The sequence below is a fragment of the Melospiza melodia genome, chromosome 11 (genome assembly GCF_035770615.1).
Source record: "Melospiza melodia melodia isolate bMelMel2 chromosome 11, bMelMel2.pri, whole genome shotgun sequence".
Classification (NCBI taxonomy): Eukaryota; Metazoa; Chordata; class Aves; order Passeriformes; family Passerellidae; genus Melospiza; species Melospiza melodia.
Window position 1 is genome coordinate 25,978,708 of NC_086204.1, and position 15,900 is coordinate 25,994,607.

The window sequence follows — 15,900 nt, forward strand, 5'->3', positions numbered from 1 at the left end:
CGCGGAGAGGCCGCCCGGAGAGAGCCCGGCCCCGGCTCACCTCGGCTCCCGCCCGTGCGGCCGCAGCTCCGGCCGGCGCGCTCGGGGTGGGCCCGCCCGCGGCGGCTGCGCGGCTGCGCGGAGGGGCGGGCCCGGAGGGAGCCACGGCCCCGGCTCTGGCCGAGCTGGCCCCGCACACTGCCCCGGCACCGGGGCGGCTGCTGAGGGTCGGCCCTGGATTGGGATCGGTCAGACAAAGGAGTTGGGTATTCAAACGGCACCATTCGTGTTCGAGGTATTGTTACAGATTCCTCCATTCCAGCAGGGAGCCTGCCTTGCAAAGTGGGAGTTCCGTTTAATTATGTTGGATTGCAACCTGGAAGTTCCTTTTAATTATGTTAGTAAGGAAAAGTTTAAGCCCGTTTCAGCAATGCCTTTCATTGGATGTAAATCACTGAGGAAAATCTACAGAATGCCAAAGACACCATGAGCCTTAAAAAAAAGTGATGCAAGTAATCTTCAAATAACCCATTCCAAGTTCATAGACCTCAGTTAAAAGCTACCAGCAATTAAAAATACTTCTACAAAGAAATAGTTTGAAATACTTAAAATGCTTTGAAATTAATTCTTTATTATTAAAAGAGTGCTTTCATACATCAAACAAATAAGGAAAGCCTTTTAAAAAATACATTTCATTATTTCCATTTTATCAATAATTAAAAAACAAATAAAAATAGACGGTATTTAAAATATTTATACATATTAAAAGCAATAAAATCTCTTTTGCTTTATTCCTCCCTGAGTGCATACATGACATCATCCTGGCTGAGGTTCAGTCGCACCCGCATGTGCAGATATTTATTGCTGGCCTCCACCAGCAAGAGCCTGCAGGCACCAAGCCTTGAACAAATTGCCATGATTTCTGACACCGTGGGGCTCTGCAGGCCTTCCACCCTGCACAAAGCCACGTAGTGGTGGTAAATCTGTTGAGAAAAAGGACACAGGTTATGTTTACTGCCTGCTGTAGCTGAGTGACAAGGTGACACAGCGAGAAGCTGCCTTTCCCCCACATCCATGGAGGGGAGATAAAACAGCTCCAGCCTGTTTAGATGCTGTAATTCTCTATAAAAATGTTTAGAACTACATCTTTGTGTAAGTATTAACATATAGCTTCCACACTACTCATGACTACTCCAGAGTCTTCACAGCTCTGCTGGCACCCAGTATTTTATGGGTCTACTGAAAAAAACAAAGCTACCAGTGACATATCTGCCTCTATGAGGGAAAAACAGTGATGCACAACTTGGAATCGGCTTTCAGTTTTCCTCCTTGGACTGTTGCCTAGTAATTTCAGCTTCTCTTTGATTCTTCCTGTTATAAAGCATGTTAGGGTAGAAGCATGAGATGTTTTTAACATGCAGGCCAAAAAAAATAAAACCACCTTGTGATCCAGATCACTGGTGTCAGTAACAAAAAAGCCCCTTACCTGTTGAACTGTCGCCTCCTCAACTCCCGCCCTGTGAAACTCTGCCAAAATTGCTTTCAAGAAGATTTGTTCATGCAATGAAGCATTCCTGAGTCAAAAAACAAAACAGATAAAAATCCATCTGTGAAGCTCAGAACTCATGAAACATCAGGAGGAAGTCTGGAAGGGAAATCCTTGGAGCTACATATTTAAACACAGGCTGGGCAGTTTATGCCACAAGCGGCCATTGTATCATAGCCTGCAACTCTGGCATCATCATTTTTTTTGGTGAAAAACTAGTGCAGTGAAAGGGACACAAAAGCAAAGGAAATATTTTTACCTGATTGCGTTGACATATGGTGAGGAGAACATTTCATCTATGGCTTCAGTGACGTGGGCCATCCTGACAATCTCTGGGGCTCTCTTCTGCCTGGCCAACTCGCAGATCTCCGTGGCCCTTCTGCAGATATCCAGGCACCGCCGCGCGTCCCCCGACAGCGCTGCCACCTGCGAGGGAATGTGACACATGTGGGACAACATTTCCTAACAGCTGGGGACAGAGTTCAGCAACAATCAACAGACAAACCAACCCCAAACATCCTGAGCACCCAGTGGGAGAGCAGTGCATCCCTACACTCCCGGATCCTGAAAAACAAAGCTTACTGACCAAAACCAACAGAAGCAACTCTCCACATCTCCCACACCCCCACCCTGATCTGGTTGTCATAAATTCAAGGCAGAACTTTTTTCTGTAACACAAGTCAAAGGTTAAAAAAAATTAAAGGTTTCAGAAGTATCAGTTTAATTATCAGTGAAGACCTTTATCATAATCCAGGCTCGTGAAAAAGGAAAAAAAAAAAAGGGGGGTTTGCTATAACACCAAAAAACTCGGTTTTTCTATTCTCATTAATATACTGATTTTAAGAGTACACTAATAATTTTAGAAGGTCTCAAAGAAATATCCAGGATAGTCAATTTACTGTTACAAGTGCCTGAAAATGTTTAGGTGTCTGAAAATTCTGAAACTGAATACTTGTTAAAACCCCAGTTGTGCTTTACAGTTTTAATAAAGCTGTGAACATTCAACACAACATATAGTACTGGCCTAGTTTTCCCAGCAGATGCTGGTAATATACAAAAGCCCTAGAACCCAGCTGGGGCCAAAAATAAGAAACCCTGTAGAAAATCTAATTGCAAGGTATGTTTCAGTATTTCTGAAGAAAACTCATAGTAGAAAAACACTGCAATTATTCCTCTGCAAACCCTCACTATTATTCTTACAGAGAGGTGGGTCCTTCACAACAAAACACAGGCTTGTATTTACTTCTGACATATTTATGAGCACTCTTTTTTAATCCTACAATGAGGTAGGTTGTTTTGACATAATTTTAATAGATTACTTTAATATAGAGCTGCTAATTTAAGACATTAGCAGTGCACATATCTCAATTTGAGAAGCCACTGATCCCCAATGCATTACTTACATTTTGTACAACTGAGTATTAAGACTTGCAAACAAGAACAAGTATTATTTATTATGACAGGGCACTGAATAACTTGAGAAATAAAATTTATAAGGCTATTTCCACTGCCACTGGCATGTTATCTTTTTCAGGATTCTCCAATGACTCACATTATGCTAAACAGTGGAGACAGTTGACATCTTATCATCACGACTCTTGTCATGCCTTCAGCTCCTGGAATATCTGCTGCCTTCTCAGAGTAGGTGGAAAAAGCAAGGACACTGCTCTAGAAATGCCTTCTGAGAAAATACCCTGGATAATATATGACCTAACTGTGCCCCAATACTTGCCTCCAATACAGGACACAAGCACAGAACCAGGTCCAACAGCTGTCACCAAAGTCTCCCTGCTGTCCCCACACCTTGCACCCAGTGCAACATGAAGGACATTTATCTGCTCTGGACTCACCTTTCTGGAAACCAGCTGGACTGCATCCTCTTCAAATGCCTTCACTCCCTTCAGTCTGGATGAAACAATTTGCTGTAACTGTTTGTAGGTGTAGGGCTGAAAGGACATTCTGGTGAGGCCCTACAATAAATGACAACACAGTGAGAAGTGTTTGTGGGGCTGGAAAACTCTCAACTGCTGAAGCATGGCCTGTGTGGTTACTTTCACTTTTTCTGGTAGGGCAATTAGTTTTTCACATCCTTTCCTTCCCAGTGACACGCTTTAATCAATTACATTTGTGAAACAAATGTACAAATCCACAAAACTGTGGCTCAGTGAGAACCACTGGTTGGATCTCCCCACTGAAAGGCCTGAGGAGCAAGTGAAGCTGCTATTATCAGAATTCAGATTTCTCTTATAAAAACTTTTTAACAAATGAGAGCTCCTCAATACAAAAATATCTGGATTACATCTGTCTATGTGTTATTTTTTTAATACAATAACAGCAGCAGCTGTGGAAAAATATTAATGCCTTTAGCTAATCTGTATATGTGTGTGTTGACTTCAAGTTAGCCATCAGCCAAGAATTAAAACCCTCTTCTGGCTCAAGCCAATAAGAGCAGCCCTCAATGAGGACAATCCATGTTACAGATGGTGCTCTGCCTTTCATCCTACAGGAGACCTGAGTTTTGAATTTCTTATGCAAAACTTCTCTTATGACTGTATGGACTCAGCTGATCTGCAGTGGGTTTAGTGGGTGGGGGAAAGCAATTCACACCCTGTGGAGCTGCTTTTGAGTCATGGAAGGATAGAGGCACAGAGCACTGTTTTTGCAAATCACTTTTCAGAACCGTGGTGAGGTGACCTAGGAAAACATTCAAAACAAGTGGAGAGTGCATCCAATTTTCTTTGTTGGATACCTTTATATAATCCACCAACTGATGATGGCAAACAGAGAAGTAAGTAGGTGCCTGGAATGAAAGAGGAAAGAGGAAGGGAAACCAGAAGAGAATTCTCCTGAACTCCAGAGTAAGCAGCTTAACCATGAAGCACAGCATTTGATTATCCAGATCTTAGGCATCCACATATTTATTTCATTCTTACAAGAACATTATGTATCAGCATAATACCTGATTAGCAAACAGGCTCCTGAACTTAGATTTATATGTTCATTATCAGTCCTCAGGAGAGGGAATGATAAAAACCATTGTTCAGCTTCTGATATAACCAGTCCTACTTCTCTCCTGGATTGCTTTTGATTGCATCCAGTATTTAATCTGTTCTCCTTTGATGGCACAGCAAGAGAACTGCTAGAACATACCAGCCTGCTTGCTACTCTGTTCATCATGATTCTCTCTGGCAGGTCCATGGTGTTGGCAATGGCCAGGATGATCAGCTTGGAGTGCTTTTGGGTTGGCCAGTCAAATAAATTGTACATCACGTTCTGCTTCCGGGTCCACAGCAGATCAAGCTGCAGGGACAAAAAGATAAGAATCAGACTGGAAAAAGGAATGGCCTCTTATTTACAATCCATGATGGGGGTTTGAGAACAGCTCTGTACAGAAAATTCCTCAAGTGATTCTGAACAAGCTGTCTCTGTTGCCTTTCCTTTATCCATCTACTAACAGGACTGCATTTGCTGAATTAGGGCTCTAGTCCATTTTGGAAAAGCACAGTCCTAGTGGGTGCTTGAACAGTAAATGTTAAACAGCTGGAGTTTTGAAACAGTACTGTGATACTAATACATCTAACAGGATTCAAAGCCCCCCAAGTGAGAACCTGAATTAGCTTACAGCAAAAATAAGAGTGCATATGATTATTACTGAACATGGCACATTCAAGGCTTTTCAAAACTGGGTGTGACTTATTTCTCTGTGAGTTTTCCCACTGGAAAAGCAGCAGTTTATAAACAAAATACAATTGAATCCCCTGGTATTTAGAATTGACAAACAACTTATTCCATGTCTTGGAATAACAAAATATAAAAGCAATATGAAATCCAGGGCAGAGAACAACATGGCAACAGGATACTCAGCCTTTTTAGGAATCTGAATTTAAATAGGTAAGAGGAACTACTTGCATCTCCTCTCCCTAAGTCTATTCCTGTTACATCACACGTGATACACTCAAAGCATGCATAATTTTCCATCCACCAAAAACTCACTTCTTACAATCCTTGGAGGAAAGTAAACAAAGGATTCTCTGTCTCACCTCATCCACTATCAGCACTGTGGTCTTCCTCTTTGGTCCAGGGGTACTGAACAGCTTTGCCAGCAGTACTGCAGCATGGGTTGCTGTCACCTTCTGACCTGTCAAGAACTGCACAAGGATTGAACAAATATTGCAGGTTAATCACACCAAACCCCTGGAAATACAAACTTTCACTCCTTAACCATCAACACCAAGCACTTGGATTATTTTTTTCCAAGAGGGAGTAAAAAAACTGAGAAAGTAGCTCATAAAACACTCTGGTCTACCAAGAACTGCCCATAAATGAGAAGAGAAACAAAAAAATGCATAGCTAAAAAGAAAGGGCCACAGAATTCTCTTCAATCTGTCTTAGAATCACTAAGAAATCCTGAACCCACCCAGTCTAGAGGACTCTAAACCCAGCATATCTCTAGGGTATCTCTGAATACACACACCTACTGAAAACCTAAGTCAGCTGAGAAGAATAGCCTGACTTGAGTAATCTTGGACTGCTATTAAAATTCTAATGAATCATCAGCAGAATCTATAATTAAATTTATTCAACTGTGAACTAAAAAAATATCTGCAATACCTTTTGCAACTATGTGGCAGAACAGATCAGCTGACTGTATATTACCTCTTTGCTTGCAAGTCCAAAGATACCCAGAAATCAAAACATGCCATTTCAGATTTACTGCAGATGCTGAATCAATTGTTCATCATAGTGCAAAGTCCAGCAATAAAGCCAAATGGAGACTGCATTTGAAAACTGTATTTCTTTTCTAAAATCTCTTATAAATCTAAGATTTGATAATTACTAAACAAGCCAGAGCACAAGATTAATGTATAACATCTACTTGTTTCATGTTTCCAATTCAGTCAGGACAGTCCAAATCAGTCACAGAAAGGAGCTGAATCCCAGAGAACCCTGATTCTGCAGCTCTGGAGCTGAGCATCCAATACACCACAGAGCTGAGTTGCTGTGGTGGAAATGGACTCTTACCCAGGTATTGAACCTTATCTCTTTCATCTATCCAGGGCTTCCAGTCCCTGTTCCATCTCTAAACTTTCCTACAGCAGTGAGGTAACTGCAGAAGGGAAGCTCCAGAATTTGCTTCAGTCATGCACAGAAACATCAGCAAAGTGGATCAGGACCTGCAGCCATCAGGAGAGCAGCAGCAGCCCAGCTCTTACCAAGGGCTCTTTGACAGTAGCTGAGGCAGAAGGAATTGGAGAAGTCCGTGGTTTGTGTGACTTTGTACTCCCCTAAAGGAGATTTCACTGGGCTGCCTTAGAGTTCAGGACTAGCAGGGGGCAACAGATTGTATTTCCAAAGGCCAATTCTTTATTCATTTTCAGATTTGATGCTGAATGGGATAGGAACAAAGGATGGTAAAATACATTCACACTACCATGAAATAAGGTAATTGTCAGGAAGCCTCTCACCATGCTGAGGAAACACAGAGGCCTGGCCTCAGCAAATCCCTCAGCAAGACACTGTCTAAGCTGGTTTGAGGAAAGGATGCAAATATGCAAATTTAACTCCCAACTATGAGAACTGGGACACTAATGCATGCCACTCCCTGCTCAGAAAGATGATGTCAAACTTAAATAAATGGAGCAGAAGTTTATATTAAAATGGAACAGATGCTTCAGGAAACCATTTGGTTTCCAGGTCACTGGTTTAAAGTTAGCCTAGACTGAAAAAGCTTTTGAGCAGTTACTGTCTAATGCCTACTGGGTGATCTTAATCCAGTCCTCAGAAGATTAATTCCCACCCATACAACACAAGCACAGTCGGTAGTCCCAGATGGATACTGTAGAGTGGTTTGTAATGGATATCAGAAATACACTTTGTTGACAGAGATGGCCCCTCTTTAGCTGAATTACTATTATGACTGACCAATTAACCATGAAGACCCCATCAATAATTATTCCACTGCTACACTGACTTTCAGAGTTGTCACCTTAGCAGCTGTTCAAGCAGATAAGCAGAAAAAGTTACACCATAGGAAAATATAAAAAGCTGGTTTAGATACTTTTTAGATTAGTAGATGCAATAAACCAGGCTATTTCTCAGCCACTAACCTTATGCAGCAGAAAGCAAAACAATTCAAGAAGATGGCTAAGGCCTTAAGTTAATTATTTTCTAACTTGCTCTAAGATAAAAGCACACAGTCTCTTGGAGGGACTGGGAAGTACTGATAAGTGCCTTGAACACTGTAACATATCAAGGATGTGATGAGAAAGTGTAAGATCTCTTCTTCCAAACCCAGGAGCCACTGAAAACACTTTCCTTACCTCTAATACCTGCACATAGGCTTGGTGAGGGTCTGTCAGCTTCATGCCATTGATCTCCACAAACTGGAATGGGGGCAGCTCCTCATTTTCTGCAGCTTGCTGAAGACACCGAATTACTTCATGAACAGTGGCAGTTTTACCTGTTCCAGGCACTCCAGAAATGTACATGCACCTACAAAAGGGGAGCAGCCTGAGCAAAATGGTAACAACTCCTGGGATTAATGAGCTGGAATTCCTGACCCCTGACACCAGTCTTGAATACTGACTCTTCAAGCAACTGCCTACATCTTTATTTACAATCTGAGACACATAACACAATGTGTCTCGGACTGTAAACAACATAACACAATCCTCATTGGAGGATCACGAGGATTCTTATTAGTACTGAAGTAATTAACAACCTAAAACATTTTATAAATGTAATTTACCTTATTTTTAAAAAAAATAAATAACTTTCCAGACTTCTAAAACTGACCAGTTATGATTTGGTCGTTAATTTGAATCTGTAGAATAAAGAAGCCCACATTATTTCTACACACAACACTGCTTAAGGAAGAAAAATATCAGGAAAATTGAATGAGAAACTTGAAATGATTATAACTTTTTAAATATAAGTAATAAATGTAAAGTAAAAATATATATAATCTGACTGCTGTTATGCCATAAACAAATGTGATCTTTGTCACAGTCTTGCCAAACTCACCCTCCTGTGCCATCAATAAGTTTGCTTTCCACAAAGTTATAGATATCTTGGAATTCTTCCTCACGACAAGGCAGAGATTCTGGGATAGCAGAAACATGCAGCCTTTGAATTAAAAAAGAAAATTAAAATTGCTGTTCTCTCTGAAGAACTGATGCAAACAAACAGGCAGATGCTCACCTTCCTCCCATGTGGAGTTTTCCAAATCTCTCTTACATACTTTTAAGTCTGAGCATCAATGTCAAGTATCCCAAAAGAAACAGCCTAGTCTCTCTCTATGTGCTCTTAATTTATGCAGCAATAAAGATCCATCTGTTTTAAGTCACTAACTATTTGTAAGTCAGTGCAAAGGTAGGCTAAAACACAGTGCAAAGGTAGGATAAAAGAGGAGAGACTGTTTATAGCAAACAGAACTAAAATCCAGTTTGATAGTCAGTCCTGAATGCCTTTTTTTTTTTTTCCACTGTGAAGATCTACAGTAATACCAGTAAAGCTCTTTCACACGCCAAGAAGAGACAAATATTGCACCTTTGCAATCTACAGCTAATCAGAGAGGATCTTTCTTTTTCTAATGTTGCACAGAATAAAGATACCTAATTCTGAAGAACTTACTATGGACTGGTTAAAATAACTTGAAATTGCTAAAGTAGTATTGTAAATACTACCATTATTTGTACATCTAATATTGTACTGTAAATTATAAAATACTCTTCTTGGATCAGAACACCATGCATTTTTACCTATTTTATTCTAAATGGTAAAGATGACATTCCCCATTTCAGCACAGCCTGCTCTGCACACCTGATGCAAAATAAAGATGGTTTTCCTGAGCACAGGTTACCTTAATCTGGCTTCTTCCAGGACACTGGCTGGTTCCTGGGCTGCCTGGACACGCCTGGGAATTTCTGGAGTTGCGTTCCGGGGTGTCCGGGGGGTCCTGGGTGTTCCCTGTAAAGGCTGCAAAGAGAATTTACAACCTCAAGCAGATTTTCTACAAACAGCAATTTCTGTTGGGAACAAATCATTGATGATTTAGCATTACTTATGCCAGAGCACAAGATGGACTGAGAAACAGGATTTACACAGGGAATTACCAAACAAGCCTTATGGTGTTTTCTTCCTAAGAGAAAAAAGGAAACTGCAAAGGGGGTGGTGACAATTACACCTTTTAACTGTCTGAAGAATTTTTGAGTTGTTAGTTCTTTTCTGAAGTGCTGCAGAACAGAATGATCTGCTTCTTAAGAAACAGCATCCAAGCCAGTAATTTCCCTGTTTAGGCTACAGTTTTCTGATCAATATTGTAACAATACTGACAACATGCAAATGGTTTATATGTTTCCATAACCTACTCATATCAAAGATTAAATTAATCCAGATAATGCTTCACTAAAAACTAAGGGATTCAGATACTTTACTCTGGCACACAGGCATCAAGCATTCAAATAACTGGCACAGAAATAACAAAAATAGTTCTTTTGTGTGGAACCTTACAGTTTTCCTGGGTGTCTTTGCAGGAGTGTGAACTGCTGACTTCCTTGAAGATTTTGGGGTGCTGACTACTTTGCTAGATTTAGGTTTTTTTTCTGGTGTGCAGGTCACATCATCATCATCACCATCATCATCCTCCTCTTCCTCACTACTTGAAGAGTAGGAACTGTCAGAGCAAGATGAAAAATCCTCCTGGTCCAACATGCTATGAGAAAGAGAAATTATTTAAGGTTTAGAAAATACATACAAGTCTACCCATAACAGAGCAACATTTGTACACTTTCAGCTTTTTCTGGAGTTCTTGTAATTAGCAAGCCAAAACATTTTCTACTTCAGCTGCTAATTTTCCATGGCTTTTTAGCAGACTGGTTTAAAGAAAGTCAGTTTTCTGAAGAACACAAGGAGTCAGCTTTATGTTTCTGAACACAAACCAGTTTTTACTCGAGCTGCAATTAAGCTGTGCTTCTGGAACCATCTGCATTTCAACATTAAGGCAGACAAGCTCTCAAGGCTTCAAGCTCTCAAGGCTTCAAGCTCTCAAGGCTTCAAGCTCTCAAGAGCAATCTGAGCAGGAGATCATGGCTGCAGGGTTTTTACCTGATCTGCTCTGCAATGAGAGCACTGGTTTTCTGTGCACATGTTCTGCGAGAACGAGGGGTCAGCACAGGCGTCTGGCTGCTCGGTTTCTGGTACCCAACTAAACTGCAAAGAAAGAAAACAAAGCTGGTTGTATTCCCTCTCTTTGCATCACACTTGCAAAGACACAGAGAAGGCCTTTCAAACTTCAGGCTCAATTGTTACCACTGTCCATCCAGCATGAATTCTTATTTGTTATTTACAGATTGGCTATGGCATGGATGCTGGCAGCACAATTTCCCCCCTCCTGCACTGTGTCTTCAATACACCTTTGCAAAGGACAACAAAATATTTGCTGTATTTTGCACTGCCAAACTGAAGGGACAGTACAGCTCCAGTTTTATTTTGTTGAGAGGTGAGGTTTTTTTACCTATTTTTTTAAGAGAAAGATAAGAAAATATTATTTCCTTCGGGCATCTTTTTGATTTGCCCTTTGGCAAATCAAATGTATTTTTTCTCTTTGTGTTTTGATATTTCTTGGTTGTCTTCCTGGGTCCTTCTTCAACCCTGCCACTGAAACATTTTACTGCTACTACAGAACTTCCCTACTGGTTCAAAGTACAAAATGAGATGAATTCCAGATGCTTTTATTATTTGTTGACTGTTCTTGGAAGTTTAAGATCTACAAATACCACTGAAACGCCACTACCTTATCAATGAAAGGTAAACATTTTTATGCTATATATAATTAGTGTCCAAAAAAAAGGTGGAAATTCCATTGTTGCATCCACATTTTTACTTTTGGAAAGAGGCAAAGGACTGGTTCCTGGCTTCTTGCAACATTTTGCACAAGAAAGTCTGTTCCCTTCTTCTCTTTCCCCACTTTATGCCATTTTTAAAGATTGTGTTCAGATATACTTGTATAGTTGTGCTTTTTGGGCTTTGATTTCTTTCCTATGTAAAAATTAGTATGGAAGTATACATACAATTCTCATGAAGTATACATACAAATGGAAGTATACACATAATTCTCATGAAGACTCTCCTGAGGCCAATCAAACCACTTTCTACAGTCCAGCATCCCTGTCACAAGTCAGGCACATCTGAGCCTTGATTATGGAGTGCAGGGAAATTGATTTTCATCCATGTTGGTGGGTACAATCATCATGAGAACAACCATCAACATGGCATCAGTTTCCTTTCCTATCATCCTACCATTCCCATTTCCAACATCATCTCTCTGTTCTTAGAATCATGAACTGCTTTTCCATCTGGGAAGTCAAGTCCTCTTTGGATCTCCCTGACCATTCATTCACCTCCAGGTAACATTTCCTAATGCTTCATCACAGTGCACTTGTCACTGCTGAGGCTCTCTCCCTTCTCTCCTTGTTCTCAACAGGCAAAACATGGCACATGCACAGACTTCACCTACTTTTTTTCTCCAGAAGTTTTCCATAAAAGTGTTTTAAGAGAGCTTCATATGAGTAGCAATCCCATATAAAAACCATGATAAAAATGCTGTCACTCACAGAATGGTGTCTTCCTCATCAAGATTCCTGTCTTTTTCACTGAAATCTCTGACTTTAGTGTAGGGGGACAATCTTGTGGTGTCACTGCACCACTGACGGTGCTCTGCAGTCTCAGATGTTGGCTTGGACTCAGCATTGCTGCAGGGGATCTTTGGTGGTGAGCCTAAAATTTCACCTGTGAATTTCACTTTTCTTTTAGGGGCTGATGGTTCTAATGGTGCTATGGCATCACAGTCATCATCCAAAAGACCCAAAACTTCACATCCCAACAGCTTGGCTTTGGATCGTGTGGGACCTAGACATGAAAAGCAAAATGAACTTTTGTCAGGCTTCAATCTGGCTGGGTTGGTTAACTTTCAGAAGACATGGTACAGCTGACTGTTGTTTAAATGAAAGCAAATGAACACTTCACTCCAGTAACAAGGAATTGGATCACTAGAAGGCACTTCCTCTAAATAATTACTAAACAAAAGGAAGACAAACAGATTTTTTTTCAGTTTTCTAACTCACCTCCATCACAACTTTAGTCAGGTTCCATGTTGAAAATACTGCATGTTTACAGAATCAAACATGCTTATTCAACCAGCTCAACACAAACATTTTAGTACACAATTAGTAGGAAGATTAAAGAAAGTGGGGCATTCTGAGATCAAGTGAGGCTGTCTGGTAGCATTTCAGTCAACAAGCACTTTCATTTAGATTTATCAGATAGAAATAGAGCATTTGCAGCAGCAGTAGAGTGCTTGAAACAACAGACAAGACAAACAAGTGATGTGCCTACAAGGCTTGGGCTGATCCCCAAGGCTGAACAAGGCAGTTAAAAATATTGATGTTGAATGTTACAGTAGTTTGAACTAGCCAAAAGGGAGAAGCACAAAGCATATACAGAACTACTGAATGGAGAGAATATTGCCATATACATACTGTTTAACTCCAGCTTCTTCCTTGCTGTTGGGGTTTTGATGTCATTATTAGCCACCCTTTGGGAATGCCTCTCCTTAGCAAGGGAGGACTTGGAAGTGGAGTGTTTGGATTCTATTTCCATATCAGCGTTTTTTGGTTTTGTGGCACTCCGAACAACACTCTCTGTCTCTTTTTTCACAGGTGTAAGGATGTCTGAAGGAGTAAATGCTTTTGAAGAGTTTGTGATGACACCCCTTTTCTTGTTAGCTTCTTCCAGCTTAGAGAATGTGTCTGGGGACAAAACCTTAAAGCACTTCCCATCCCAAGACTGTCTGACATAGAAAGTTTGTTCCTTGTTTAATGTGACAATAGGCAGCTCCTCACCCAGATGTAGTGGCAATACCTGCAAAAACAGGAAATATCAAAACACACATACATTAATATTTACTGTTAACTTAGAATTCAGCTATTTTCCATTCACAGATCTTATTACTGCAACTCATGCAATCCTTAGTGTCTAATTTACACCACAGGGCTGTTGCTGTCTCTTTCTTCCCGCACTGTGCAGAAGGCTTGCAGTACATACCATGACAGTTTTAATAATGGTCTCTGCAGCTATGTCGGTGTCATAGCCAAGAACTTGATCAAAAAACACCTCCTGGGCAGGAATCTCTCTTTTCAGCAGCTTCCTTTTGTTCTGAGGGATCTCCTCCAAGCGACAGAACCACTGCACCACTGCACGTTTGTGCTGGGCACCTGCAACAGGGAGAGGGCCAGGGAACACCAGGATTTTATTGTGAACAGTGCCAGACTGCAGCTGAAATGCCAGCCAGGGTAGAAATCCTCCCTGGACACAGGTGAGAAAGCATCTGGTAGGAGACTATAAGTCCCATTTTCTAAGCTAAATTAAAATGTCAGAGTTAAGAATTTTAAGGGTTGAAGTAACACCTGCACAGGGTCTCAATCCCAGGAGTACCTGGAGACCAGCTGCAGACCAGCAGTTCCCTCTCACAAACAAAGAAGTTCCTTATTGGCACAGATGTGATCTCTCAAACCCTGACTAAAAGCAGTGACATAAAAGGAGAACTGAAAAATTTCAGGACGTTATTTGTAGTGCCATTGTACTTTCAGAAGCCTGAAACACTTTTTTCACTGGCTGACAAACCAGGGAATATTGCTGATGAAATAGCTTGTTTTTAAGGAAGTTTCATGGGTTTCATTCCATCATGAAAAGAATATTCAGCTGTACTACAAAAAAGTGCATTGGTAAATAAATAAAATGGAATTATGTGTATTTATGCTTTTAAAAAGGTAAATTAGATTAAAACCCCTCAAAGTATTACTATTACAGCATAAAAAAGAACAAAAGCTGCTCAAAAGAATCAGATATAGCCAATGAGTAGCTCCCAATTCAGACTCAGACAATTTTTGTATCACCACCTCCCATGATTTCTCTTTGCATATCTATCTCTGTATAAACAAGCAGTTCTACAAGGGACAGAAGGAACAAGTCCCATTTATTCAGCCTTGTACTTTAATGTTAAATTGCCTGATGTCAAATGAGATGCAAATTTCAGGGCTGCAGTGCTCTTGCTCCATTTGGATTCTCCAATCTCTAAATAAAGCATGAGCTCAGACTGCCTTCCTCAAGGACCACTGCTTTTAAATTAGACAATTATGTAAAAAGACTGTAAAAATTACAATGTACTTAAATTTCCATTTATGAATCAAATTTAACTGAAATTAGCCATCAGTCCCAAACATTTGGGGGAGCATGTGAATACAGATGCAATGATCACCAAACTCGATTTTCTTAATAAATTAGGCCAGTGACATACTGTTAATGCTAACTACATCCCCATGAAAAAGGTAACTTTAAAACATTTTAAAATTTCTCACACAGAAAGTAAGTTTTTAGTTCTCTTACCATCTTCATATAAATGCATGAGCTGTGCCACATAAGGCTGATCTGCATTCATGCCTTCTACTAAAATAAAGTCACCAAGCTGTATACAGGTTTCTGTTTTGCTGCTTTCTGATGTAATAAGGATCCCCCTATTAAGTAATAGACAAAAGAAGATTAGAACTTCAGTCTTCATAATTCACATATCATTAAGCCTGATGTCCTGTCAACTTTAGTTAGTTATGCCCCTTCTTGCAATGCTTACAACTTCATTCCCTGATTAGAAGCTTTCATATGTTGTTCAGTTAGTTAAAACTTATTCACAGATTTGGTTAAAAATTTTCTATACGGTATACAGTTAATCATTCAAGAGCTTAATGCTTTTGTTAAATACAGTGTCACAACAAAATGCTCAAAACCTTACTCATATTGTCACAGTTAACTTAAACGATGTCAGAAAGGTAAAGAAACATCTATTAAGTTTCCTTAGCAAAAGAGAAATAAATATTATTTACTTGTACTGGGAAGTCCTCAGCTTTCTGTCTGAAGTCAAGGGTTCTCCATACCAGGAGTAGATAAGTTTGCTTTGCTGCCTGGTGTTCATGATTCCCAAGGAAAAGCTAAAACAAATGAATAAATACTTTATGATTATTATTTAAAACCAAAAAAAAAAAAGGAAACATGGGAAGATACATAGAATTGCTATCAATTTTTTCGGCGTACATTAAGAACGCTGGTTAACACAAAGAAACGCCCCCTTCCCCAAAGCACCAAACACCCCTCTCAAGGGATGAGGGAAAAAGGAAAATATTTAATAGTGCCTTGTTATTCAATTCCTTTTCCATGCCCGCTCTCCTCGGCCCTCACCGCCATGGCGGTGCCGGCTGCCCGCCCTGGGGACACCGAGAGCCGCCTGAGACCGTCACCGCGTTTCAGTTTCGCTCAATCCTTCTGGT

The 15,900-nt window shown here is 40.3% G+C and overlaps 2 protein-coding genes across 2 annotated transcripts in view; both read right to left on the reverse strand.

The window, feature by feature from the left end:
- Positions 1–92, reverse strand: part of CC2D1B (coiled-coil and C2 domain containing 1B) — a 28,001-nt gene extending 27,909 nt beyond the window's left edge. Inside the window, exon 1 of the mRNA XM_063166113.1 lies at positions 41–92. The gene's annotated coding sequence lies outside the window, so the exon portion shown is untranslated. The remainder of the gene's footprint in view (positions 1–40) is intronic.
- Positions 93–661: 569 nt separating this feature from the next.
- ORC1 (origin recognition complex subunit 1) lies at positions 662–15,572 on the reverse strand. The gene is made up of 16 exons (XM_063165183.1): positions 15,460–15,572; positions 14,969–15,096; positions 13,628–13,797; positions 13,063–13,444; positions 12,139–12,433; positions 10,631–10,735; positions 10,037–10,238; positions 9,387–9,502; positions 8,549–8,650; positions 7,846–8,017; positions 5,566–5,673; positions 4,676–4,825; positions 3,376–3,495; positions 1,785–1,951; positions 1,466–1,553; positions 662–962 (listed from the first exon to the last, which is right to left on the reverse strand). The coding sequence occupies exons 1-16, from the start codon at positions 15,546–15,548 to the stop codon at positions 768–770; spliced, it is 2,589 nt and encodes an 862-aa protein (XP_063021253.1). The 5' UTR covers positions 15,549–15,572; the 3' UTR covers positions 662–767.
- Between the last annotated feature and the right edge of the window lie 328 nt (positions 15,573–15,900).

Coding starts and splice junctions, on each gene's coding strand:
- ORC1 (XM_063165183.1), bottom strand. CDS start 15,548: ATGAACACCAGGCAGCAAAGCAAACTTATCTACTCCTGGTATGGAGAA. Junction 15,097..15,459: donor CTGAGGACTTCCCAGTACAA/GTAAATAATATT, acceptor ATTACTTAATAG/GGGGATCCTTATTACATCAG. Junction 4,826..5,565: donor CAGTGCTGATAGTGGATGAG/GTGAGACAGAGA, acceptor TTGTCCCTGCAG/CTTGATCTGCTGTGGACCCG.